The sequence below is a fragment of the Prinia subflava genome, chromosome 8 (genome assembly GCF_021018805.1).
Source record: "Prinia subflava isolate CZ2003 ecotype Zambia chromosome 8, Cam_Psub_1.2, whole genome shotgun sequence".
NCBI lineage: Eukaryota > Metazoa > Chordata > Aves > Passeriformes > Cisticolidae > Prinia > Prinia subflava.
In genome coordinates this window covers 13229893-13253551 of record NC_086254.1, presented here as the reverse complement: position 1 = coordinate 13253551, position 23659 = coordinate 13229893, and the positions used below count along the sequence as shown (strand labels likewise).

The following is a 23659-nucleotide window of genomic DNA, read 5'->3' as shown; positions in this document are numbered from 1 at the left end:
GATTTGGTGACTGTCCAGGCATAAATGCACATTAACTTGTTGGCAAGGTGCTGCTTTTCTTAGCAGTGCACAGAATTCTCCCTTTCCTAGGGACGTTCAGAGGAATTTTACAGATTCCCTAAATCCAGTTAAGAATCACAGAATGGTTTGAGGTGGAAGGGAACTTAAAGATCATGAAGTTCCAACCACGCTGCCATGGCCAAGGCATCATTTAACTTCTACATGGAAAATTGATGCATTACTTTGTCAAGTGGTGATAACTTCTAGTTTTGTTCCTTGACATTAAGAGGTCAAATGCTGTATTTTTAGAGATGTTACTACATAGAGTTTTTCAAATTAGTATAACAGAGAAAGGGTATTTGAAAAAGGTTAATTTTACTATATTTAAAAAATACATAGAAGGAGCTAAAATTATAAACATAGGTAAAGTGTATGAGAAGGCAGTGTACACCCAGAAAAATGCCTGAGACATACAATAGAGTGAAAGAACAAAAAATAATACAAAAAATAAGGAATGACTTAGAGAATGAATATGACAAGATATGAAATCATTTAGTATAGCAAATGAAGTATATGAAAATGAAACAAATCAAAACAAATTCTCACCGTTGACGTAGAGGCTGTCCTTGTCCAGGCTGTAGGGGCCCAGCTGGGTGATGCCTCTGGTCTTGTTGCTCACTTGGTGGTACAGCCCCACCCTGTCCAAAGGCGCAGCCCAGGGCTCCTTGCTGTAGGTGCACACGGCGTCCACCCGGGTCTCGTCCCTGTGACTGCCTGGCCTGCAAAACACAGCAACCTCCTTCAGCACCCTCCTCTGCACATCCTCCCTTCAAGGCTGGGTCTTGGTGTTTTCACACCCATTTCTAAGTTGAAATGCTAGATCTGCATTCCTAAAATGTGTGTAATGTGTGTGTGTTTGTTGGCCACGTACAGCTCTTCATCTGCACTAATGCTCTGGGATTAAGGAGAATGCCTGCAAGGACGTTAAAAATATTCTTGAGTTTACTAAATTATCTTAGTCTACACCATGCCAAGATGAGAGTATGGGATTACAGGAGACCTCGAAGAGGATGTGGCATCAGGGACAAGATGCTGGTACAGGACAGCATTAGTGAGAAGGGCCTGCCTCCATAAGGAGCAGAACATGAGTGTTCTCTGGCCATGTTATGTGGACGAGGGCCTTGCACAGGGATACCGGGGTGCAACCCATACCTGAAGTCGGTTGTTTCACATCCTTGGAAAGCAGGGCCAATGCTGCTTTCCTTCAGCAGGCGGTCGAGCTGCCAAGGGAAAAGGTTTCACAGTTAAGCCACGGCCAGATGTCAGCACTACTTCCAAGCTAATTGAGGTTGGTGATGTAGAGGAAATGGCTGAGGACTGGTTCTCTTACCATCAAGTTCATAACCCTTCGTGTAGCTCTGAACTTGGCCGAGTCAGGATTCTCCAGGTCGGAAGAGTAGGGGAGGTTGGTGATGGTGAAGTTCACAGTGAAATGCTCAAGGGAAATGGCAGCTGTTGTTGTTGATGGATGGGTGGGAGCTGGATGAAGAACAGTGGGGAATGACAAGGAACAAAGACGTCATTGCTACAGCTCTGGCTGAACAAGTAGAGAGGTTTCCTGGCAGTCCTGTTCTCCATGGGGAGGCTGGAAGAATCCCCGTGTCCCCAGAATGTCCAACCCCAGCCCCAGGCCTACTGTATACGAAAAAGAGCCCAGTGAGGCTCTTGCTACCCAGTGATCCCATCCCTCTCCTGCAAGGTACTCACTGGTCAGCATTGGCTGCTCGTTGTATCCTGGGAAAAGAGAGAGACAGAGGGTCAGGAGCTGGAGCAGGGCAAGGGGCAGCACTGGGGCAGGGCTGCCATGGGAGAGCAGAGGAGGCTGAGGGAGGAGTGGCGCTCACCGTTGACGTAGAGGCTGTCCTTGTCCAGGCTGTAGGGGCCCAGCTGGGTGATGCCTCTGGTCTTGTTGCTCACTTGGTGGTACAGCCCCACCCTGTCCAAAGGCGCAGCCCAGGGCTCCTTGCTGTAGGTGCACACGGCGTCCACCCGGGTCTCGTCCCTGTGACTGCCTGGCCTGCAAAACACAGCAACCTCCTTCAGAACCCTCCTCTGCACAGTTTTCCCTTTAAGGCTGGGTCTTGATGCTTTCTCAGCAATTTCTAAGTTGAAATTCTAGATCTGCATTCCTAAAATATCTGTGTATTTGTTGGCCACGTACAGCTCTTCATCTGCACTAATGCTCTGGGATTAAGGAGAAGGCCTGCAAGGACATTAAAAATATTCTTGAGTTTACTAAATTATCTTAGTCTACACCATGCCAAGATGAGAGTATGGGATTACAGGAGACCTCGAAGAGGATGTGGCATCAGGGCAAGATGCTGATACAGGACAGCATTAGTGAGAAGGGCCTGCCTCCATAAGGAGCAGAACATGAGTGTTCTCTGGCCATGCTATGTGGACGAGGGCCTTGCACAGGGATACTGGGGTGCAACCCATACCTGAAGTCAGTTGCTTCACAACCATGGAAAGCAGGGCCAATGCTGCTTTCCTTCAGCAGGCGGTCAAGCTGCCAAGGGAAGAGGTTTCACAGTTAGGGCATTACCAGTTCTCGGCACTGCTTCCAAGCTGATTTAGGTTGGTGATGTAGAGGAAATGGCTCAGTGCTGGTTCTCTTACCATCATGTTCATAACCCTCCGAGTAGCTCTGAACTTGGCCGAGTCAGGATTCTCCAGGTCGGAAGAGTAGGGGAGGTTGGTGGTGGTGAAGTTGACGGTGAAATGCTCCAGGGCAGCAGCTGTTGTTGTTGATGGATGGGTGGGAGCTGGAAAAAGCACAAATATGGAGTAACAAAGGGCAAGAGCCAAGGTGTCAGAGATGGGCCTGCACAAGTACAGAGGTCTTGTGATAGTTCCAGTCTGCATGGGGAAAGACAGGCACGATCCCTGCCTTTATCTGGGATCCCAACCCTTCAGCCTCCAGTGCCTCAGGGAAGACCCCAGCTGTGCACTTGTGGATTTTTGATCCCATCCCACTCCAGCAGGGTACTCACTGGTCAGCACTGGCTGCTCGTTGTATCCTGGGAAAAGAGAGAGACAGAGGGTCAGGAGCTGGAGCAGGGCAAGGGGCAGCACTGGGGCAGGGCTGCCATGGGAGAGCAGAGGAGGCCGAGGGAGGAGCGGCGCTCACCGTTGACGTAGAGGCTGTCCTTGTCCAGGCTGTAGGGGCCCAGCTGGGTGATGCCTCTGGTCTTGTTGCTCACTTGGTGGTACAGCCCCACCCTGTCCAAAGGCGCAGCCCAGGGCTCCTTGCTGTAGGTGCACACGGCGTCCACCCGGGTCTCGTCCCTGTGACTGCCTGGCCTGCAAAACACAGCAACCTCCTTCAGAACCCTCCTCTGCATCTCACCTCGTAAGCCTGGGTATTCAAACTGCCAGGGTAACTTCAGAGTCAGAGTGAAAGCTTTTCCTGCCCAAAATTTGAGTGTGTGTTTGGTGACCGCACACTGCTCACCCCCTTCGATAACAATTTTGGCATATTCAGGAAGGAGATGGGCTGTAAGAATTGTCAAGTGAACTTGGGATTGAGACTTCACCACCCAAATTGGAGAGTGCAGCAAATGAGGGGGAGATATAGGAGAGAGGTACATTAGGAAAAAGATCGTAGGAAGGACAGAGAATATCCTTGCTCCAGAATAGCAGAGAAGATGATTGTGACTGGTCCCCTTACATAATCAAGGGCATAGCAGAGGCCCACTGGAGGGCTACTTATACCTGAAATTTGTTGTCTCACATCCTTGGAAAGCAGGGCCAATGCTGCTTTCCTTCAGCAGGCGGTCGAGCTGCCAAGGGAAAAGGTTTCACAGTTATGTCATTACCAGTTCTCGGCACTGCTTCCAAGCTGATTTAGGTCGTTGATGTAGAGGATATGGCTGAGGCCTGGTCCACTTACCATCATGTTCATAACCCTTCGAGTAGCTCTGAACTTGGCTGAGTCAGGATTCTCCAGGTCGGAAGAGTAGGGGAGGTTGGTGATGGTGAAGTTGACAGTGAAATGCTCAGGGGAAATGGCAGCTGTTGTTGGTGGATGGGTGGGAGCTGGAAGAAGAACAGTGGGGAATGACAAGGGACAAAGACGTCATTGCTACACCTCTGGCTGAACAAGTAGAGAGGTTTCCTGGCAGCCCTGTTCTCCATGGGGAGGCTGGAAGAATCCCCGTGTCCCCAGAACGTCCAACCCCAGCCCCAGGCCTACTGTATACGGAAAAGACCCAGTGAGGCACTTGCTACCCAGTGATCCCATCCCACTCCTGTGAGGTACTCACTGGTCAGCAGTGGCTGCTCGTTGTATCCTGGGAAAAGAGAGAGACAGAGGGTCAGGAGCTGGAGCAGAACAAGGGGCAGCACTGGGGCAGGGCTGCCATGGGAGAGCAGAGGAGGCCGAGGGAGGAGCGGCGCTCACCGTTGACGTAGAGGCTGTCCTTGTCCAGGCTGTAGGGGCCCAGCTGGGTGATGCCTCTGGTCTTGTTGCTCACTTGGTGGTACAGCCCCACCCTGTCCAAAGGCGCAGCCCAGGGCTCCTTGCTGTAGGTGCACACGGCGTCCACCCGGGTCTCGTCCCTGTGACTGCCTGGCCTGCAGAACACAGCAACCTCTTTCAGAACCCTCCTCTCCACATAATCTCATCACAGCTGGACTCTTGGAATGCTGTGGCCATTCCTGTGTTGGAATTCATCTTCTGCCTTCCTCAAGGCTTTGTGTGTCAAAACCTGCTGCTCTCCACCTGCACTAACACTGTGGGACAGTTCAGGAAGGAGAGGGCCTGGAAAAACTTGAGACCCATCTTGGGCCTACTCTGAGAATTCCTTGAGATTAGAGGACAGGCACTGAGGGTCAGCTCTAAGGCAGGGGACTGTAAGTACAAAGTGCTGGGGCAGGAGGGCTTAAGAGACATCATCTTGAATCCTTATGAGAGGCACCAACAGTCAATGACCAAAACAGGCCACTTGTCAGAGGAAGGGGTCTGCAAAATGCCACCTGGGCATGGCCCATACCTGAAGTCTGTTGTTTCACATCCTTGGAAAGCAGGGCCAATGCTGCTTTCCTTCAGCAGGCGGTCGAGCTGCAAAGGGGGGAGAGGTTTCACAATTAAGCCATGGCCACCTCCTTGCACAAGATTCAACTTGAGTGGGCACAGCAATGTCCCAGTGCTGGTCCACTTACCAGAGTGTTCATAACCTTCTGTGTAGCTTTGAACTTGGCTGAGTCAGGATTCTCCAGCTCGGAAGAGTAGGGGAGGTTGGTGGTGGTGAAGTTGACGGTGAAATGCTCAAGGGCAGCAGCTGTTGTTGTTGGTGCATTGGTGTGAGCTGGAAGAAGCACAGATGAGGAATGACAAAAGGCAAAAGCCTCAGAGTCAAGGCACTGGGTGGGAAACCACTGAGGTCTCCTGCCAGCCCTGTCCTCCGTGGGGAAGGCCTGCAGGATCCCCACTTGTCTCCAGGCTTTCCAGCCCCAGGCCTCAGCCTCCTCTTCCTGAGGGAAACCCCAGTGAGGCACTTGCTACCCTGGGATCCCATCCCAGTCGTGTGAGGTACTCACTGGTCAGCAGTGGCTGCTCGTTGTATCCTGGGAAAAGAGAGAGACAGAGGGTCAGGAGCTGGAGAAGGGCAAGGGGCAGCACTGGGGCAGGGCTGCCATGGGAGAGCAGAGGAGGCCGAGGGAGGAGCGGCGCTCACCGTTGACGTAGAGGCTGTCCTTGTCCAGGCTGTAGGGGCCCAGCTGGGTGATGCCTCTGGTCTTGTTGCTCACTTGGTGGTACAGCCCCACCCTGTCCAAAGGCGCAGCCCAGGGCTCCTTGCTGTAGGTGCACACGGCGTCCACCCGGGTCTCGTCCCTGTGACTGCCTGGCCTGCAAAACACAGCAACCTCCTTCAGAACCCTCCTCTGCCTCTTTTCCTCTCAAGCCTGCGCTTGGATCTGCCATGATCCTTTTGGACTAGGAAGGTGACGTTGGCTTCCCAAAGCTGAGTGTACGATTTTGCCCTCTGGACACTCTTCTCCAGCTTCAGTGTCAGTCTGGATATGTTCATGAAAGAGAAGGCCTACGAGAAGTTTCAGGCTAACTTGGGATTGGGCCTTCACCACCCAAAGACTACAGATCAGGAAGTGAGGGAGATATACAGAAGAGGTACAACAGGAGGAAGATCCTGGGAAGAATGGAGAATGTCCTTGCTCCATAAGAGAGGAGAACATGGCCATGACTGGTTCTCTTTTGTAAGCCAGGGCACTGCAGAGGCACACTGGAGGGCCACTCATACCTGAAGTCTGTTGTCTCACATCCTTGGAAAACAGGGCCAATGCTGCTCTCCTTCAGCAGGCGGTCGAGCTATAAAGGGAAAAGGTTTCCGAATTAGGGCATGGCCATGTCACTGCACACTCTGCATTTTTAGACAGCCCAGGGAAGGCAAGACAATTTCCCAGTGCTGGTCCACTTACCAGAGTGTTCATAACCTTCCGTGTAGCTCTGAACTTGGCCGAGTCAGGATTCTCCAGGTCGGAAGAGTAGGGGAGGTTGGTGATGGTGAAGTTGACGGTGAAATGCTTCAGGGCAGCAGCTGTTGTTGTTGGCGGCTGGGTGGGAGCTGGAAAAAGCACAAATATGGAGTGACAAAGGGCAAGAGCCAAGGTGTCGGAGATCTGCCTGCACAAGTACAGAGGTCTTGTGATAGTTCCAGTCTGCCTGGGGAAAGACAGGCACGATCCCTGCCTTTATCTGGGATCCCAACCCTTCAGCCTCCAGTGCCTCAGGGAAGACCCCAGCTGTGCACTTGTGGATTTCTGATCCCATGCCCCTCCTGCAAGGTACTCACTGGTCAGCAGTGGCTGCTCGTTGTATCCTGGGAAAAGAGAGAGACAGAGGGTCAGGAGCTGGAGCAGGACAAGGGGCAGCACTGGGGCAGGGCTGCCATGGGAGAGCAGAGGAGGCCGAGGGAGGAGCGGCGCTCACCGTTGACGTAGAGGCTGTCCTTGTCCAGGCTGTAGGGGCCCAGCTGGGTGATGCCTCTGGTCTTGTTGCTCACTTGGTGGTACAGCCCCACCCTGTCCAAAGGCGCAGCCCAGGGCTCCTTGCTGTAGGTGCACACGGCGTCCACCCGGGTCTCGTCCCTGTGACTGCCTGGCCTGCAAAACACAGCAACCTCCTTCAGAACCCTCCTCTGCATCTCACCTCGTAAGCCTGGGTATTCAAACTGCCAGGGTAACTTCAGAGTCAGAGTGAAAGCTTTTCCTGCCCAAAATTTGAGTGTGTGTTTGGTGACCGCACACTGCTCACCCCCTTCGATAACAATTTTGGCATATTCAGGAAGGAGATGGGCTGTAAGAATTTTCAAGTGAACTTGGGATTGAGACTTCACCACCCAAATTGGAGAGTGCAGCAAATGAGGGGGAGATATAGGAGAGAGGTACATTAGGAAAAAGATCGTAGGAAGGACAGAGAATATCCTTGCTCCAGAATAGCAGAGAAGATGATTGTGACTGGTCCCCTTACATAATCAAGGGCATAGCAGAGGCCCACTGGAGGGCTACTTATACCTGAAATTTGTTGTCTCACATCCTTGGAAAGCAGGGCCAATGCTGCTTTCCTTCAGCAGGCGGTCGAGCTGCCAAGGGAAAAGGTTTCACAGTTATGTTATTACCAGTTCTCGGCACTGCTTCCAAGCTGATTTAGGTCGTTGATGTAGAGGATATGGCTGAGGGCTGGTCCACTTACCATCATGTTCATAACCCTTCGAGTAGCTCTGAACTTGGCTGAGTCAGGATTCTCCAGGTCGGAAGAGTAGGGGAGGTTGGTGATGGTGAAGTTCACAGTGAAATGCTCAAGGGAAATGGCAGCTGTTGTTGTTGGTGGATGGGTGGGAGCTGGAAGAAGAACAGTGGGGAATGACAAGAGACAAAGACGTCATTGCTACCCCTCTGGCTGAACAAGTAGAGAGGTTTCCTGGCAGCCCTGTTCTCCACGGGGAGGCTGGAAGAATCCCCGTGTCCCCAGAACGTCCAACCCCATCCCCAGGCCTACTGTATACGAAAAAGATCCAGTGAGGCACTTGCTACCCAGTGATCCCATTACACTCCTGTGAGGTACTCACTGGTCAGCACTGGCTGCTCGTTGTATCCTGGGAAAAGAGAGAGACAGAGGGTCAGGAGCTGGAGCAGGGCAAGGGGCAGCACTGGGGCAGGGCTGCCATGGGAGAGCAGAGGAGGCCGAGGGAGGAGCGGCGCTCACCGTTGACGTAGAGGCTGTCCTTGTCCAGGCTGTAGGGGCCCAGCTGGGTGATGCCTCTGGTCTTGTTGCTCACTTGGTGGTACAGCCCCACCCTGTCCAAAGGCGCAGCCCAGGGCTCCTTGCTGTAGGTGCACACGGCGTCCACCCGGGTCTCGTCCCTGTGACTGCCTGGCCTGCAAAACACGGTGACTTCCCTCAGAAATCCTCCTTTCCACTTTGTCTCACGTGGGATGGTCACTGGTCCTGCTGTGTCCATTTCTGAGTGGGAAATCAAGCCCTGTCTTCCCCAGATGTGTGTATTTGGGGTCTGTACACTGCTCTCCAGCACCAAGAAAGCTCTGGAACACTTCATGAAGGAAAGAGCCTGGATGGAATGTGAAGTTATTCTAGGGGCTAGCAAGTAAGCTAAACCCTTCACTATCCAAGTTGAGAGTAAAGCCAGTGAGAGGTTGTTATAAGAGACAAGGGCATCAGGGAGAAACTGCAGAGGCAGACGGGGATTAGGGAGAAGGTCCTGCCTTAATCGAAGGTGAGAACATGAGTGTGACCAGCCCCATGTGAGACACAGACTTGCACAGGGACACTGGGGTGCAACCCATACCTGAAGTCTGTTGTCTCACATCCTTGGAAAACAGGGCCAATGCTGCTCTCCTTCAGCAGGCGGTCGAGCTGCCAATGGAAGAGGTTTCCAAGGTTAGCCATGGCCAGTTCTCTGGACTCCATCCCAGCTGATGAGTACAATGAGGAGATGAGTTTCTCTCAGTGCTGGACCACTTACCAGAGTGTTCATAACCTTCCGTGTAGCTCTGAACTTGGCCGAGTCAGGATTCTCCAGGTCGGAAGAGTAGGGGAGGTTGGTGATGGTGAAGTTGACGGTGAAATGCTCAAGGGCAGCAGCTGTTGTTGTTGGCGGCTGAGTGGGAGCTGGAAAAAGCACAAATATGGAGTGACAAAGGGCAAGAGCCAAGGTGTCAGAGGTCTGCCTGGACAAGTGCAGATGTCTTGTGATAGTTTGTGTCTGTATGGGGAAATTCTGGCAGGATCCCTGCTTTTAACTAGCATCCCAACCCTTCAGACTCCAATGCCTCAGGGAAGAACCCAGCAGAGCCCATGTGGATTTCTGATCCCATCCCACTCCTGTGAGGTACTCACTGGTCAGCACTGGCTGCTCGTTGTATCCTGGGAAAAGAGAGAGACAGAGGGTCAGGAGCTGGAGCAGGACAAGGGGCAGCACTGGGGCAGGGCTGCCATGGGAGAGCAGAGGAGGCCGAGGGAGGAGCGGCGCTCACCGTTGACGTAGAGGCTGTCCTTGTCCAGGCTGTAGGGGCCCAGCTGGGTGATGCCTCTGGTCTTGTTGCTCACTTGGTGGTACAGCCCCACCCTGTCCAAAGGCGCAGCCCAGGGCTCCTTGCTGTAGGTGCACACGGCGTCCACCCGGGTCTCGTCCCTGTGACTGCCTGGCCTGCAAAACACAGCAACCTCCTTCAGAACCCTCCTCTGCATCTCACCTCGTAAGCCTGGGTATTCAAACTGCCAGGGTAACTTCAGAGTCAGAGTGAAAGCTTTTCCTGCCCAAAATTTGAGTGTGTGTTTGGTGACCGCACACTGCTCACCCCCTTCGATAACAATTTTGGCATATTCAGGAAGGAGATGGGCTGTAAGAATTGTCAAGTGAACTTGGGATTGAGACTTCACCACCCAAATTGGAGAGTGCAGCAAATGAGGGGGAGATATAGGAGAGAGGTACATTAGGAAAAAGATCGTAGGAAGGACAGAGAATATCCTTGCTCCAGAATAGCAGAGAAGATGATTGTGACTGGTCCCCTTACATAATCAAGGGCATAGCAGAGGCCCACTGGAGGGCTACTTATACCTGAAATTTGTTGTCTCACATCCTTGGAAAGCAGGGCCAATGCTGCTTTTCTTCAGCAGGCGGTCGAGCTGCCAAGGGAAAAGGTTTCACAGTTATGTCATTACCAGTTCTCGGCACTGCTTCCAAGCTGATTTAGGTCGTTGATGTAGAGGAAATGGCTGAGGGCTGGTCCACTTACCATCATGTTCATAACCCTTCGAGTAGCTCTGAACTTGGCCGAGTCAGGATTCTCCAGGTCAGAAGAGTAGGGGAGGTTGGTGATGGTGAAGTTGACAGTGAAGCGCTCAAGGGCAGCAGCTGTTGTTGTTAGTGGCTGGGTAGGAGCTGGAAAAAGCACAAATATGGAGTTACAAAGGGCAAGAGCCAAGGTGTCAGAGATCTGCCTGGATAAGTACAGAGGTCTTGTGATAGTTCCAGTCTGCATGGGGAAAGACAGGCACGATCCCTGCCTTTATCTGGGATCCCAACCCTTCAGCCTCCCCTGTGTGAGGGAAGACCCCAGCTGTGCACTTGTGGATTTCTGATCCCATCCCTCTCCTGCAAGGTACTCACTGGTCAGCACTGGCTGCTCGTTGTATCCTGGGAAAAGAGAGAGACAGAGGGTCAGGAGCTGGAGCAGGACAAGGGGCAGCACTGGGGCACGGCTGCCATGCGAGAGCAGAGGAGGCCGAGGGAGGAGCGGCGCTCACCGTTGACGTAGAGGCTGTCCTTGTCCAGGCTGTAGGGGCCCAGCTGGGTGATGCCTCTGGTCTTGTTGCTCACTTGGTGGTACAGCCCCACCCTGTCCAAAGGCGCAGCCCAGGGCTCCTTGCTGTAGGTGCACACGGCGTCCACCCGGGTCTCGTCCCTGTGACTGCCTGGCCTGCAAAACACGGTGACTTCCCTCAGAAATCCTCCTTTCCACTTTGTCTCACGTGGGATGGTCACTGGTCCTGCTGTGTCCATTTCTGAGTGGGAAATCAAGCCCTGTCTTCCCCAGATGTGTGTATTTGGGGGCTGTACACTGCTCTCCAGCAGCAAGAAAGCTCTGGAACACTTCATGAAGGAAAGAGCCTGGATGGAATGTGAAGTTATTCTAGGGGCTAGCAAGTAAGCTAAACCCTTCACTATCCAAGTTGAGAGTAAAGCCAGTGAGAGGTTGTTATAAGAGGGAAGGGCATCAGGGAGAAACTGGAGACGCAGACGGGGATTAGGGAGAAGGTCCTGCCTTTAGTCGAAGATGAGAACATGAGTGTGACCAGCCCCATGTGAGACACAGACTTGCACAGGGACACTGGGGTGCAAGCCATACCTGAAGTCTGTTGTCTCACATCCTTGGAAAACAGGGCCAATGCTGCTTTCCTTCAGCAGGCGGTCGAGCTGTCAAGGGAAGAGGTTTCCAAGGTTAGCCATGGCCAGTTCTCTGGACTCCATCCCAGCTGATGAGTACAATGAGGAGATGAGTTTCTCTCAGTGCTGGACCACTTACCAGAGTGTTCATAACCTTCCGTGTAGCTCTGAACTTGGCCGAGTCAGGATTCTCCAGGTCGGAAGAGTAGGGGAGGTTGGTGATGGTGAAGTTGATGGTGAAGCGCTCAAGGGCAGCAGCTGTTGTTGTTGGCGGCTGGGTGGGAGCTGGAAAAAGCACAGATATGGAGTGACAAAGGGCAAGAGCCAAGGTGTCAGAGGTCTGCCTGGACAAGTACAGATGTCTTGTGATAGTTTGTGTCTGCATGGGGAAAGACAGGCAGGATCCCTGCCTTTAACTAGCATCCCAACCCTTCAGACTCCAATGCCTCAGGGTAGGTCCCAGCTGAGCCCATGTGGATTTCTGATCCCATCCCACTCCTGTGAGGTACTCACTGGTCAGCACTGGCTGCTCGTTGTATCCTGGGAAAAGAGAGAGACAGAGGGTCAGGAGCTGGAGCAGAGCAAGGGGCAGCACTGGGGCAGGGCTGCCATGGGAGAGCAGAGGAGGCCGAGGGAGGAGCGGCGCTCACCGTTGACGTAGAGGCTGTCCTTGTCCAGGCTGTAGGGGCCCAGCTGGGTGATGCCTCTGGTCTTGTTGCTCACTTGGTGGTACAGCCCCACCCTGTCCAAAGGCGCAGCCCAGGGCTCCTTGCTGTAGGTGCACACGGCGTCCACCCGGGTCTCGTCCCTGTGACTGCCTGGCCTGCAAAACACAGCAACCTCCTTCAGAACCCTCCTCTCCACATAATCTCAGCACAGCTGGACTCTTGGAATGCTGTGGCCATTCCTGTGTTGGAATTCATCTTGTGCCTTCCTTAAGGCTTTGTGTGTCAAAACCTGCTGCTCTCCACCTGCACTAACACTGTGGGACAGTTCAGGAAGGAGAGGGCCTGGAAAAACTTGAGACCCATCTTGGGCCTACTCTGAGAATTCCTTGAGATTAGAGGACAGGCACTGAGGGTCAGCTCTAAGGCAGGGGACTGTAAGTACAAAGTGCTGGGGCAGGAGGGCTTAAGAGACGTCATCCTGAATCCTTATGAGAGGCACCAACAGTCAATGACCAAAGCAGACCACTTGTCAGAGGAAGGGGTCTGCAAAATGCCACCTGGGCATGGTCCATACCTGAAGTCTGTTGTTTCACATCCTTGGAAAGCAGGGCCAATGCTGCTTTCCTTCAGCAGGCGGTCGAGCTGCAATAGGGGGAGAGGTTTCACAATTAAGCCATGGCCACCTCCTTGCACAAGATTCAACTTGAGTGGGCACAGCAATGTCCCAGTGCTGGTCCACTTACCAGAGTGTTCATAACCTTCTGTGTAGCTTTGAACTTGGCTGAGTCAGGATTCTCCAGCTCGGAAGAGTAGGGGAGGTTGGTGGTGGTGAAGTTGATGGTGAAGCGCTCAAGGGCAGCAGCTGTTGTTGTTGGTGCATTGGTGGGAGCTGGAAGAAGCACAGATGAGGAATGACAAAAGGCAAAAGCCTCAGAGTCAAGGCACTGGGTGGGAAACCACTGAGGTCTCCTGCCAGCCCTGCCCTCCATGGGGAAGGCCTGCAGGATCCCCACTTGTCTCCAGGCTTTCCAGCCCCAGGCCTCAGCCTCCTCTTCCTGAGAGAAAACCCCAGTGAGGCACTTGCTGCCCTGGGATCCCATCCCAGTCGTGTGAGGTACTCACTGGTCAGCACTGGCTGCTCGTTGTATCCTGGGAAAAGAGAGAGACAGAGGGTCAGGAGCTGGAGCAGGGCAAGGGGCAGCACTGGGGCAGGGCTGCCATGGGAGAGCAGAGGAGGCCGAGGGAGGAGTGGCGCTCACCGTTGACGTAGAGGCTGTCCTTGTCCAGGCTGTAGGGGCCCAGCTGGGTGATGCCTCTGGTCTTGTTGCTCACTTGGTGGTACAGCCCCACCCTGTCCAAAGGCGCAGCCCAGGGCTCCTTGCTGTAGGTGCACACGGCGTCCACCCGGGTCTCGTCCCTGTGACTGCCTGGCCTGCAAAACACAGCAACCTCCTTCAGAACCCTCCTCTGCACATCCTCCCCTCAGGGCTTGACTCCTGTGCTTCCATGGCCATCACTGCATAGGAATGGAAGCTCCTCCTGCACAAAATATGTGCACTGGTTGTCCGGACACTTCTGTCCACCTTCACTTATGCCATGAGCCTCTTCATGAGGAAGAGGCCTGAAAGGACATGCGTGTCTTTGAGCAGTTGGGCCTTCACCACCTCTAGATCTATGTGCACAAAGCGATGGGAATCTCTTAGAGAGATGTGTCAGGGATTAATTTCTGGGGCAGTAGATGTTTAATGAGAAGGAGCTCTCCATAAAAGATGAGAATATGTAAGTTTCTGGTGTCCTTATGTAAGAGAAGGTATTACATAGAGACTCTGGGGTGTAACCATACCTGAAGTCTGTTGTCTCACATCCTTGGAAAACAGGGCCAATGCTGCTTTCCTTCAGCAGGCGGTCAAGCTGCAAAGGGAAAAGGTTTCCATGTGAAGTCATGACCATTTCTCTGCATTCTCTCCAAGCTGACAAGTCCTGTGGGTGCACGAGGTCCCAACTTATGATCCACTTACCAGGGTGTTCATAACCCTTTGAGTAGCTCTGAACCTGGCCGAGTCAGGATTCTCCAGGTCTGATGTGTAGGGGAGGTTGGTGATGGTGAAGTTGACGGTGAAATGCTCAAGGGAAATGGCTGATGTTGATGGTTGGGTGGGAGCTTAAAAAAGAACAGATGGAAATTAAAAGTTCAAAAATCTCGAGTGTTGCAGCACTGGATAGATGAGGGCAGAGTCTCCTGCCAGCCCGCCTCTCCATGATGAAGGCTGTGAGGCTTCCAATGTCCCCAGAATCTCATGGCCCAACCCACACCCTCCAATGTCCTAAAGTAGACCAGTGTAAGGCACTTCTTGCCTTGTGATCCAATCCCACTCCTGTGAGGTACTCACTGGTCAGCACTGGCTGCTCGTTGTATCCTGGGAAAAGAGAGAGACAGAGGGTCAGGAGCTGGAGCAGGACAAGGGGCAGCACTGGGGCAGGGCTGCCATGGGAGAGCAGAGGAGGCCGAGGGAGGAGCGGCGCTCACCGTTGACGTAGAGGCTGTCCTTGTCCAGGCTGTAGGGGCCCAGCTGGGTGATGCCTCTGGTCTTGTTGCTCACTTGGTGGTACAGCCCCACCCTGTCCAAAGGCGCAGCCCAGGGCTCCTTGCTGTAGGTGCACACGGCGTCCACCCGGGTCTCGTCCCTGTGACTGCCTGGCCTGCAAAACACAGCAACCTCCTTCAGAACCCTCCTCTGCACAGTATCCCTTCAGGGCTGTATTTGGGGACTTTGATGGCCTTTCCAGGGAGGACTTGAGAGTCAACAAAGGCAACAGTGTGAGCATTTGGGGGAAGAGTAACAGAAGAGAGAGAATACGCTAAAGAAGGCGGGCAGTACCATGGAGGTCCCAGCCCACAGTCTGGGCACTAACAAACACTAGTTTTGAGAAAGCCCATGCATCTGACTAAGGGTCCTGCTGGGACACTAGATAATGACTCATACCTGAAGTCTGTTTCACATCCTTGGAAAACAGGGCCAATGCTGCTCTCCTTCAGCAGGCGGTTGAGCTGCAAAGGGAAAAGGTTTTCCAGATAAGCCATGACCATCTCTCTGCACTCCATCCAAGCTGATGAGGCCAGAGAGGGCACAGCTATGTCCCGGTGCTGGTTATCTTACCATCATGTTCATAACCCTTCGAGTAGCTCTGAACTTGGCCGAGTCAGGATTCTCCAGGTCGGAAGAGTAGGGGAGGTTGGTGATGGTGAAGTTGACGGTGAAATGCTCAAGGGCAGCAGCTGTTGTTGTTGGCGGCTGAGTGGGAGCTGGAAAAAGCACAAATATGGAGTGATAAAGGGCAAGAGCCAAGGTGTCAGAGATCTGCATGGACAAGTGCAGATGTCTTGTGATAGTTTGTGTCCGCATGGGGAAATTCTGGCAGGATCCCTGCTTTTAACTAGCATCCCAACCCTTCAGACTCCAGTGCCTCAGGGTAGGTCCCAGCTGAGCGCATGTGGGTTTCTGATCCCATCCCACTCCTGTGAGGTACTCACTGGTCAGCACTGGCTGCTCGTTGTATCCTGGGAAAAGAGAGAGACAGAGGGTCAGGAGCTGGAGCAGGGCAAGGGGCAGCACTGGGGCAGGGCTGCCATGGGAGAGCAGAGGAGGCTGAGGGAGGAGCGGCGCTCACCGTTGACGTAGAGGCTGTCCTTGTCCAGGCTGTAGGGGCCCAGCTGGGTGATGCCTCTGGTCTTGTTGCTCACTTGGTGGTACAGCCCCACCCTGTCCAAAGGCGCAGCCCAGGGCTCCTTGCTGTAGGTGCACACGGCGTCCACCCGGGTCTCGTCCCTGTGACTGCCTGGCCTGCAAAACACAGCAACCTCCTTCAGTGCTGTCCTCAGCACGTCCTCCCATCAGGGCTTGACTCCTGTGCTTCCATGGCCATCACTGCATAGGCATGGAAGCTCCTCCTTCACAAAATATGTGCACTTGTTGTCCGGACACTTCTTTCCGCCTTCACTTATGCCATGAGCCTCTTCATGAGGAAGAGGCCTGAAAGGACATGAGTGTCTTTGAGCGGTTGGGCCTTCACCACCTCTAGATCCATGTGTACAAAGCGATGGGAAACTCTAAATGAGATGTGTCAGGAATTAATTTCTGGGGCAGTAGACCTTTAATGAAAAGGAGCTCTCCATAAAAGATGAGAGTATGTAAGTTTCTGGTGTCCTTATGTAAGAGAAGGTATTACAAAGAGACTCTGGGATGTAACCATACCTGAAGTCTGTTGTCTCACATCCTTGGAAAACAGGGCCAATGCTGCTTTCCTTCAGCAGGCGGTCAAGCTGGAAAGTTAAGAAGTTTCCATGTGAAGTCATGACCATTTCTCTGCATTCTCTCCAAGCTGACAAGTACAGTGGGTGCACGAGGTCCCAACTTATGATCCACTTACCAGAGTGTTCATAACCCTTTGAGTAGCTCTGAACCTGGCCGAGTCAGGATTCTCCAGGTCTGATGTGTAGGGGAGGTTGGTGATGGTGAAGTTGACGGTGAAATGCTCAAGGGAAATGGCTGATGTTGATGGTTGGGTGGGAGCTTAAAAAAGAACAGATGGAAATTAAAAGTTGAAAAATCTCGAGTGTTGCAGCACAGGATAGATGAGGGCAGATGCTCCTGCCAGCCCTCCTCTCCATGATGAAGGCTGTGAGGCTTCCAATGTCCCCAGAATCTCATGGCCCAACCCACACCCTCCAATGTCCTAAAGTAGACCAGTGTAAGGCACTTCTTGCCTTGTGATCCCATCCCACTTCTGCAAGGTACTCACTGGTCAGCACTGGCTGCTCGTTGTATCCTGGGAAAAGAGAGAGACAGAGGGTCAGGAGCTGGAGCAGGGCAAGGGGCAGCACTGGGGCAAGGCTGCCATGGGAGAGCAGAGGAGGCCGAGGGAGGAGCGGCGCTCACCGTTGACGTAGAGGCTGTCCTTGTCCAGGCTGTAGGGGCCCAGCTGGGTGATGCCTCTGGTCTTGTTGCTCACTTGGTGGTACAGCCCCACCCTGTCCAAAGGCGCAGCCCAGGGCTCCTTGCTGTAGGTGCACACGGCGTCCACCCGGGTCTCGTCCCTGTGACTGCCTGGCCTGCAAATCACAGCAACCTCCTTCAGAACCCTCCTCTGCCTCTTTTCCTCTCAAGCCTGCGCTTGGATCTGCCATGATCCTTTTGGACTAGGAAGGTGAATTTGCCTTCCCAAAAGTTAAGTGTACGTTTTTGCTCTCTGGACACTCTTCTCCAGCTTCAGTGTCAGTCTGGATATGTTCATGAAAGAGAAGGCCTACGAGAAGTTTCAGGCTAACTTGGGATTGGGCCTTCCCCACCCAAAGACTACAGATCAGGAAGTGAGGGAGAGCTATACAGAAGAGGTACAACAGGAGGAAGATCCTGGGAAGAATGGAGAATGTCATTGCTCCATAAGAGAGGAGAACATGGCCATGACTGGTTCTCTTTTGTAAGCCAGGGCACTGCAGAGGCACACTGGAGGGCCACTCATACCTGAAGTCTGTTGTCTCACATCCTTGGAAAACAGGGCCAATGCTGCTCTCCTTCAGCAGGCGGTCAAGCTGTCAAGGGAAAAGGTTTCCGAATTAGAGCATAGCCATGTCACTGCACACTCTGCATTTTTAGACAGCCCAGGGAAGGCAAGACAATTTCCCAGTGCTGGTCCACTTACCAGAGTGTTCATAACCTTCCGTGTAGCTCTGAACTTGGCCGAGTCAGGATTCTCCAGGTCGGAAGAGTAGGGGAGGTTGGTGATGGTGAAGTTGACGGTGAAATGCTCAAGGGCAGCAGCTGTTGTTGTTGGCGGCTGGGTGGGAGCTGGAAAAAGCACAAATATGGAGTGATAAAGGGCAAGAGCCAAGGTGTCAGAGATCGGCCTGGACAAGTGCAGATATCTTGTGATAGTTTGTGTCTGCATGGGGAAATTCTGGCAGGATCCCTGCTTTTAACTAGCATCCCAGCCCTTCAGACTCCAGTGCCTCAGGGTAGGTCCCAGCTGAGCGCATGTGGGTTTCTGATCCCATCCCACTCCTGTGAGGTACTCACTGGTCAGCACTGGCTGCTCGTTGTATCCTGGGAAAAGAGAGAGACAGAGGGTCAGGAGCTGGAGAAGGGCAAGGGGCAGCACTGGGGCAGGGCTGCCATGGGAGAGCAGAGGAGGCCGAGGGAGGAGCGGCGCTCACCGTTGACGTAGAGGCTGTCCTTGTCCAGGCTGTAGGGGCCCAGCTGGGTGATGCCTCTGGTCTTGTTGCTCACTTGGTGGTACAGCCCCACCCTGTCCAAAGGCGCAGCCCAGGGCTCCTTGCTGTAGGTGCACACGGCGTCCACCCGGGTCTCGTCCCTGTGACTGCCTGGCCTGCAAAACACAGCAACCTCCTTCAGAACCCTCCTCTGCCTCTTTTCCTCTCAAGCCTGCGCTTGCATCTGCCATGATCCTTTTGGACTAGGAAGGTGACATTGCCTTCCCAAAAGTTGAGTGTACGTTTTTGCCCTCTGGACACTCTTCTCCAGCTTCAGTGTCAGTCTGGATATGTTCATGAAAGAGAAGGCCTACGAGAAGTTTCAGGCTAACTTGGGATTGGGCCTTCACCACCCAAAGACTACAGATCAGGAAGTGAGGGAGATATACAGAAGAGGTACAACAGGAGGAAGATCCTGGCAAGAATGGAGAATGTCCTTGCTCCATAAAAGAGGAGAACTTGGCCATGACTTGTTGTCTTTTGTAAGCCAGGGCACTGCAGAGGCACACTGGAGGGCCACTCATACCTGAAGTCTGTTGTCTCACATCCTTGGAAAACAGGGCCAATGCTGCTCTCCTTCAGCAGGCGGTCAAGCTGCAAAGGGAAAAGGTTTCCCAGTTAGGGCATGGCCATGTCATTTCACACTCTGCATTTTTAGACAGGCCAGGGAAGGAAGGTTAATTTCCTCGTGCTGGTCCACTTACCAGAGTGTTCATAACCCTTTGTGTAGCTCTTAACCTGGCCGAGTCAGGATTCTCCAGGTCGGAGGAGTAGGGGAGGTTGGTGATGGTGAAGTTGATGGTGAAATGCTCAAGGGCAGCAGCTGTTGTTGTTGGCGGCTGGGTAGGAGCTGGAAGAAGCACAGATGGGGAATGACAAAAGGCAAAAGCCTCATAGTCAAAGCACTGGGTGGAAAACCATTGAGGTCTCCTGTCAGCCCTGCAGTCCCTGGGGAAGGCCTGCAGGATCCCCACTTGTCTCCAGGCTTTCCAGCCCCAGGCCTCAGCCTCCTCTTCCTGAGAGAAGATCCCAATGAGGCACTTGCTGCCCTGTGATCCCATCCCACTCATGTGAGGTACTCACTGGTCAGCAGTGGCTGCTCGTTGTATCCTGGGAAAAGAGAGAGACAGAGGGTCAGGAGCTGGAGCAGGGCAAGGGGCAGCACTGGGGCAAGGCTGCCATGGGAGAGCAGAGGAGGCCGAGGGAGGAGCGGCGCTCACCGTTGACGTAGAGGCTGTCCTTGTCCAGGCTGTAGGGGCCCAGCTGGGTGATGCCTCTGGTCTTGTTGCTCACTTGGTGGTACAGCCCCACCCTGTCCAAAGGCGCAGCCCAGGGCTCCTTGCTGTAGGTGCACACGGCGTCCACCCGGGTCTCGTCCCTGTGAGTGCCCGGCCTGCAAAACACAGCAACCTCCTTCAGAACCCTCCTCTCCACATAATCTCATCACAGCTGGACTCTGGGAATGTTGTGGCCATTCCTGTGTGGGAATTCATCCTCTGCTTTCCTCAAGGCTTTGTGGGTGAAAACCTGCTGCTCTCCACCTGCACTAACACTGTGGGACAGTTTAGGAAGGAGAGGGCCTGGAAGAACTTGAGACCCATCTTGGGCCTACTCTGAGACCTCCTTGAGATTAGAGGACAGGCACTGAGGGTCAGCTCTAAGGCAGGGGACTGTAAGTACAAAGTGCTGTGGCAGGAGGGCTTAAGAGACGTCATCCTGAATCCTTATGAGAGGCACCAACAGTCAATGACCAAAGCAGACCACTTGTCAGAGGAAGGGGTCTGCAAAATGCCACCTGGGCATGGTCCATACCTGAAGTCTGTTGTTTCACATCCTTGGAACGTAGGGCCAATGCTGCTTTCCTTCAGCAGGCGGTCGAGCTGCAAAGGGGGAGAGGTTTCACAATTAAGCCATGGCCACCTCCCTGCACAAGATTCAACTTGAGTGGGCACAGCAATGTCCCAGTGCTGATCCACTTACCAGAGTGTTCATAACCTTCTGTGTAGCTTTGAACTTGGCTGAGTCAGGATTCTCCAGGTCGGAGGAGTAGGGGAGGTTGGTGATGGTGAAGTTGACAGTGAAACGCTCAAGGGAAATGGCAGCTGTTGTTGTTGGCAGCTGGGTGGGAGCTGGAAGAAGCACAGATGGGGAATGACAAAAGGCAAAAGCCTCAGAGTCAAGGCACTGGGTGGGAAACTACTGAGGTCTCCTGCCAGCCCTGCCCTCCGTGGGGAAGGCCTGCAGGATCCCCACTTGTCTCCAGGCTTTCCAGCCCCAGGCCTCAGCCTCCTCTTCCTGAGAGAAAACCCCAGTGAGGCACTTGCTGCCCTGTGATCCCATCCCACTCGTGTGAGGTACTCACTGGTCAGCACTGGCTGCTCGTTGTATCCTGGGAAAAGAGAGAGACAGAGGGTCAGGAGCTGGAGCAGGACAAGGGGCAGCACTGGGGCAGGGCTGCCATGGGAGAGCAGAGGAGGCTGAGGGAGGAGTGGCGCTCACCGTTGACGTAGAGGCTGTCCTTGTCCAGGCTGTAGGGGCCCAGCTGGGTGATGCCTCTGGTCTTGTTGCTCACTTGGTGGTACAGCCCCACCCTGTCCAAAGGCGCAGCCCAGGGCTCCTTGCTGTAGGTGCACACGGCGTCCACCCGGGTCTCGTCCCTGTGACTGCCTGGCCTGCAAAACACAGCAACCTCCTTCAGCACCCTCCTCTGCACATAATCTCATCACAGCTGGACTCTGGGAATGTTGTGGTCATTCCTGTGTGGTAATTCTTCCTCTGCTGTCCTGAAGAGTGTTTGTAATTGGTGTATTGCTCTCCACCTGCACTAACACTGTGGGACAGTTCAGGAAGGAGAGGGCCTGGAAAAACTTGAGACCCATCTTGGGCCTACTCTGTCCCATCCTTGGGATAAGATGACAGGCACTGAGGGTTGGCTCTAAGGCACGGGACCTAAGAAGAAATGCTGGGGACGGCAGGGTTACAGAACATCATCCTGTCTCTACAAGACGTGTATCAACAGCCAGTGACTTTCGCTGGCCCAGTCCTTAGACACAGAGATCTGCAATTCTGCCATTTGACGTTACCCATACCTGAAGGCAGTTGTCACACATCCATGGAAATCAGGGCCAATGCTGCTTTCCTTCAGCAAGTTGTCAAGCTGCCAAGGGGAGAGGTTTCAGAATTAGGCCATGGCCAGCTCCCTGCGCTATCTCGGTGCTGGTGACAGCAGGAGCAAGGCCGTGGCCTTGTACTGATGCTTCACATACCAGTGTTTTCATAACCTTCTGTGTAGCTTTGAACCTGGCCGAGTCAGGATTCTCCAGGTCGGAAGAGTAGGGGAGGTTGGTGATGGTGAAGTTGACTGTGAAACGCTCAAGGTTGGCAGGTGTTCTTGTAGGTGGCTGGGTGGAAGCTGGAAGAAGCACAGATGGGGAATGACAGGGGGCAAGAGCCTCAGTGTCAGAGTTCTGGATGGACAATCCCACAGATTTCAGAGGTCGCTCCTGCCAGCCATGGGGTTGCCCATCCATGCCTCTTTTTTCCTCTGTCTGTATTCAATCATACGTGGTTTTTATTCCTAGTCTGAATTATGAATGTTTACCTTTTCTTTGAAAATCATATGTTAAAATTTCCTTAATTTTATTTTTAACAAGTTTTAGGCATAAATATCTATGGATATATAGATAATTACATATCTTTTAAATAATTATCTAAATATTATACCAGTATATTTTCAGACTGAAGTATTTTAAAGTCCAGTATTGATAACATTCAATATAAAGCTGGGAAGAAAAGACTCTCCATGCACATTTTCTCCCTTTCAATTAACATTTTTTGTGTACTATGCAAAGATTAGACAGCAGAAAAAACCCTGGAAGGTTAGCTACTTTAAAAGAAGAAAAAAAAATAAATGCCATATTGAAAAATCTGATAAGGATAGTTGCCAAAAAATCGCAAAAATGAAGGGGAAATTTCAAAAATGTATTTTAAAAAGCATTCTTGAATCATCATTGGCTTTTAAAAGAAAAATAACAAGGTATGATTCTACTATATTTATGGTATTATTTCAATAACTTATATTTTAAAAACTTATTTCTGATTCATAAATTTTGCACAACTTACTATGTTTGAAACCAAGACTGCTGTGAGGGATTCCTGTAGTTTCCAATTCGGTTGTGCTGCTCAGACCAAGAGAAGATGTGTGAGATGTCTCTGTAGTAAAGGTATTAAAAGTAGAGAAAACTTGGTGTGAATTCGTCACGGAAGGAGATGTGCTCGAACTCTCAACTCTGGAAAAAATGCCTGTAGAAGTTGTCACAAGTGGAGATGTCCGTGGCCGAGCGGAAGAGGCTGAAGCCGTAGACTGAGGCTGAGACGTGGACTGCACAGCCAAGGTGGTGCCTTCTGGACTTGTGGGGCTGGACACAGTGGTGGACTCAGCTGTGGATGTGACCTGACCAGCAGCAGTTGAGGCTGTCGGCAACACCGTGCTGGTGCTGGGTGTAGTTGTGGTGAGAGCTGGGGAAGTGATCTCCAGAGTCGAGCTCACGGGAAGAGCGGAGGTGCTGGCAGAAGTTGGTCTTGTCCCTGGAGCAGAAGATGACGTTTCTGCAAGGACCGTGGTGGCCACAGCTGGTTCCTCTGTTGCTTCAGTGGTGACCTGCCCAGGCATGGAAGTCTCAGTGGGGCTGGCTGGCACTGTAGTGCTGGCTGAAGTCTTCAGTCTGGAGGTTTGTTCTGGTGTTGAGAAGACTGTGGAGGTTGTCTCAAATGCAGACGTGCCTGCTCCAGTGGAAGCCGTCGTTTCGGGACGCGCTGTGGACTGTGCAGTCGAGGTGGAGAATGGCATTGTCATGGAGGTGGGCAGAGTGCTGGGCTCAGAGGTTGAGGCTGATGTCGCAGCAGCAGTAGAGGTGGTCTCCAGCGGGGTGGTGCTGCTTGAAGTTGTGGTGAGAGCTGGTGAACTGGTCTCCAGAGTTGAGCTGCTGGGAAGAGAAGAGGTGGTGGCCGAAGCTGAGCTCGTCCCCGGAGCAGCCGATGATGTTTGTGCACGGACCGTAAGAGTGGCGCTTGTGCTTGTCGCTTCAGTCGTCACCTGCTCACGAGTTGATGTCTCAGGAAGGCTGGATTGGACTGCAGTGGTGGCTGAAGCCTTTAGGCTGGAGCTTTCTGCTGTGCTGAACAGGATTGTGGAGGTTGTCACAAGTGGAGATGTCCGTGGCCGAGCGGAAGAGGCT

The 23659-nt window shown here is 52.9% G+C and overlaps 1 protein-coding gene across 1 annotated transcript in view; it reads right to left on the bottom strand.

Moving 5' to 3' along the window:
- Positions 1–23094, bottom strand: part of MUC16 (mucin 16, cell surface associated) — a 34478-nt gene extending 11384 nt beyond the window's left edge. Inside the window, exons 1-68 of the mRNA XM_063404822.1 lie at positions 22545–23094; positions 21689–21834; positions 21512–21579; positions 20922–21094; positions 20785–20811; positions 20403–20551; positions 20235–20302; positions 19643–19815; positions 19506–19532; positions 19127–19272; positions 18949–19016; positions 18366–18538; positions 18229–18255; positions 17855–18000; positions 17677–17744; positions 17092–17264; positions 16955–16981; positions 16583–16725; positions 16408–16475; positions 15824–15996; positions 15620–15713; positions 15313–15535; positions 15139–15203; positions 14682–14854; positions 14545–14571; positions 14173–14315; positions 13998–14065; positions 13414–13586; positions 13277–13303; positions 12898–13043; positions 12729–12796; positions 12137–12309; positions 12000–12026; positions 11626–11771; positions 11449–11516; positions 10847–11019; positions 10710–10736; positions 10336–10481; positions 10158–10225; positions 9574–9746; positions 9433–9463; positions 9063–9267; positions 8886–8953; positions 8285–8457; positions 8148–8174; positions 7772–7920; positions 7594–7661; positions 7010–7182; positions 6873–6899; positions 6499–6644; positions 6321–6388; positions 5739–5911; positions 5602–5628; positions 5224–5369; positions 5055–5122; positions 4463–4635; positions 4326–4352; positions 3953–4098; positions 3775–3842; positions 3191–3363; positions 3050–3080; positions 2680–2950; positions 2502–2569; positions 1905–2134; positions 1768–1794; positions 1391–1539; positions 1213–1280; positions 607–779 (exon numbers count right to left, since the gene is read on the bottom strand). Of these exons, the coding sequence (XP_063260892.1) occupies positions 607–779; positions 1213–1280; positions 1391–1539; positions 1768–1794; positions 1905–2134; positions 2502–2569; positions 2680–2950; positions 3050–3080; positions 3191–3363; positions 3775–3842; positions 3953–4098; positions 4326–4352; positions 4463–4635; positions 5055–5122; positions 5224–5369; positions 5602–5628; positions 5739–5911; positions 6321–6388; positions 6499–6644; positions 6873–6899; positions 7010–7182; positions 7594–7661; positions 7772–7920; positions 8148–8174; positions 8285–8457; positions 8886–8953; positions 9063–9267; positions 9433–9463; positions 9574–9746; positions 10158–10225; positions 10336–10481; positions 10710–10736; positions 10847–11019; positions 11449–11516; positions 11626–11771; positions 12000–12026; positions 12137–12309; positions 12729–12796; positions 12898–13043; positions 13277–13303; positions 13414–13586; positions 13998–14065; positions 14173–14315; positions 14545–14571; positions 14682–14854; positions 15139–15203; positions 15313–15535; positions 15620–15713; positions 15824–15996; positions 16408–16475; positions 16583–16725; positions 16955–16981; positions 17092–17264; positions 17677–17744; positions 17855–18000; positions 18229–18255; positions 18366–18538; positions 18949–19016; positions 19127–19272; positions 19506–19532; positions 19643–19815; positions 20235–20302; positions 20403–20551; positions 20785–20811; positions 20922–21094; positions 21512–21579; positions 21689–21834; positions 22545–23094 (7954 nt within the window). The remainder of the gene's footprint in view (positions 1–606; positions 780–1212; positions 1281–1390; positions 1540–1767; positions 1795–1904; positions 2135–2501; positions 2570–2679; positions 2951–3049; positions 3081–3190; positions 3364–3774; positions 3843–3952; positions 4099–4325; positions 4353–4462; positions 4636–5054; positions 5123–5223; positions 5370–5601; positions 5629–5738; positions 5912–6320; positions 6389–6498; positions 6645–6872; positions 6900–7009; positions 7183–7593; positions 7662–7771; positions 7921–8147; positions 8175–8284; positions 8458–8885; positions 8954–9062; positions 9268–9432; positions 9464–9573; positions 9747–10157; positions 10226–10335; positions 10482–10709; positions 10737–10846; positions 11020–11448; positions 11517–11625; positions 11772–11999; positions 12027–12136; positions 12310–12728; positions 12797–12897; positions 13044–13276; positions 13304–13413; positions 13587–13997; positions 14066–14172; positions 14316–14544; positions 14572–14681; positions 14855–15138; positions 15204–15312; positions 15536–15619; positions 15714–15823; positions 15997–16407; positions 16476–16582; positions 16726–16954; positions 16982–17091; positions 17265–17676; positions 17745–17854; positions 18001–18228; positions 18256–18365; positions 18539–18948; positions 19017–19126; positions 19273–19505; positions 19533–19642; positions 19816–20234; positions 20303–20402; positions 20552–20784; positions 20812–20921; positions 21095–21511; positions 21580–21688; positions 21835–22544) is intronic.
- Between the last annotated feature and the right edge of the window lie 565 nt (positions 23095–23659).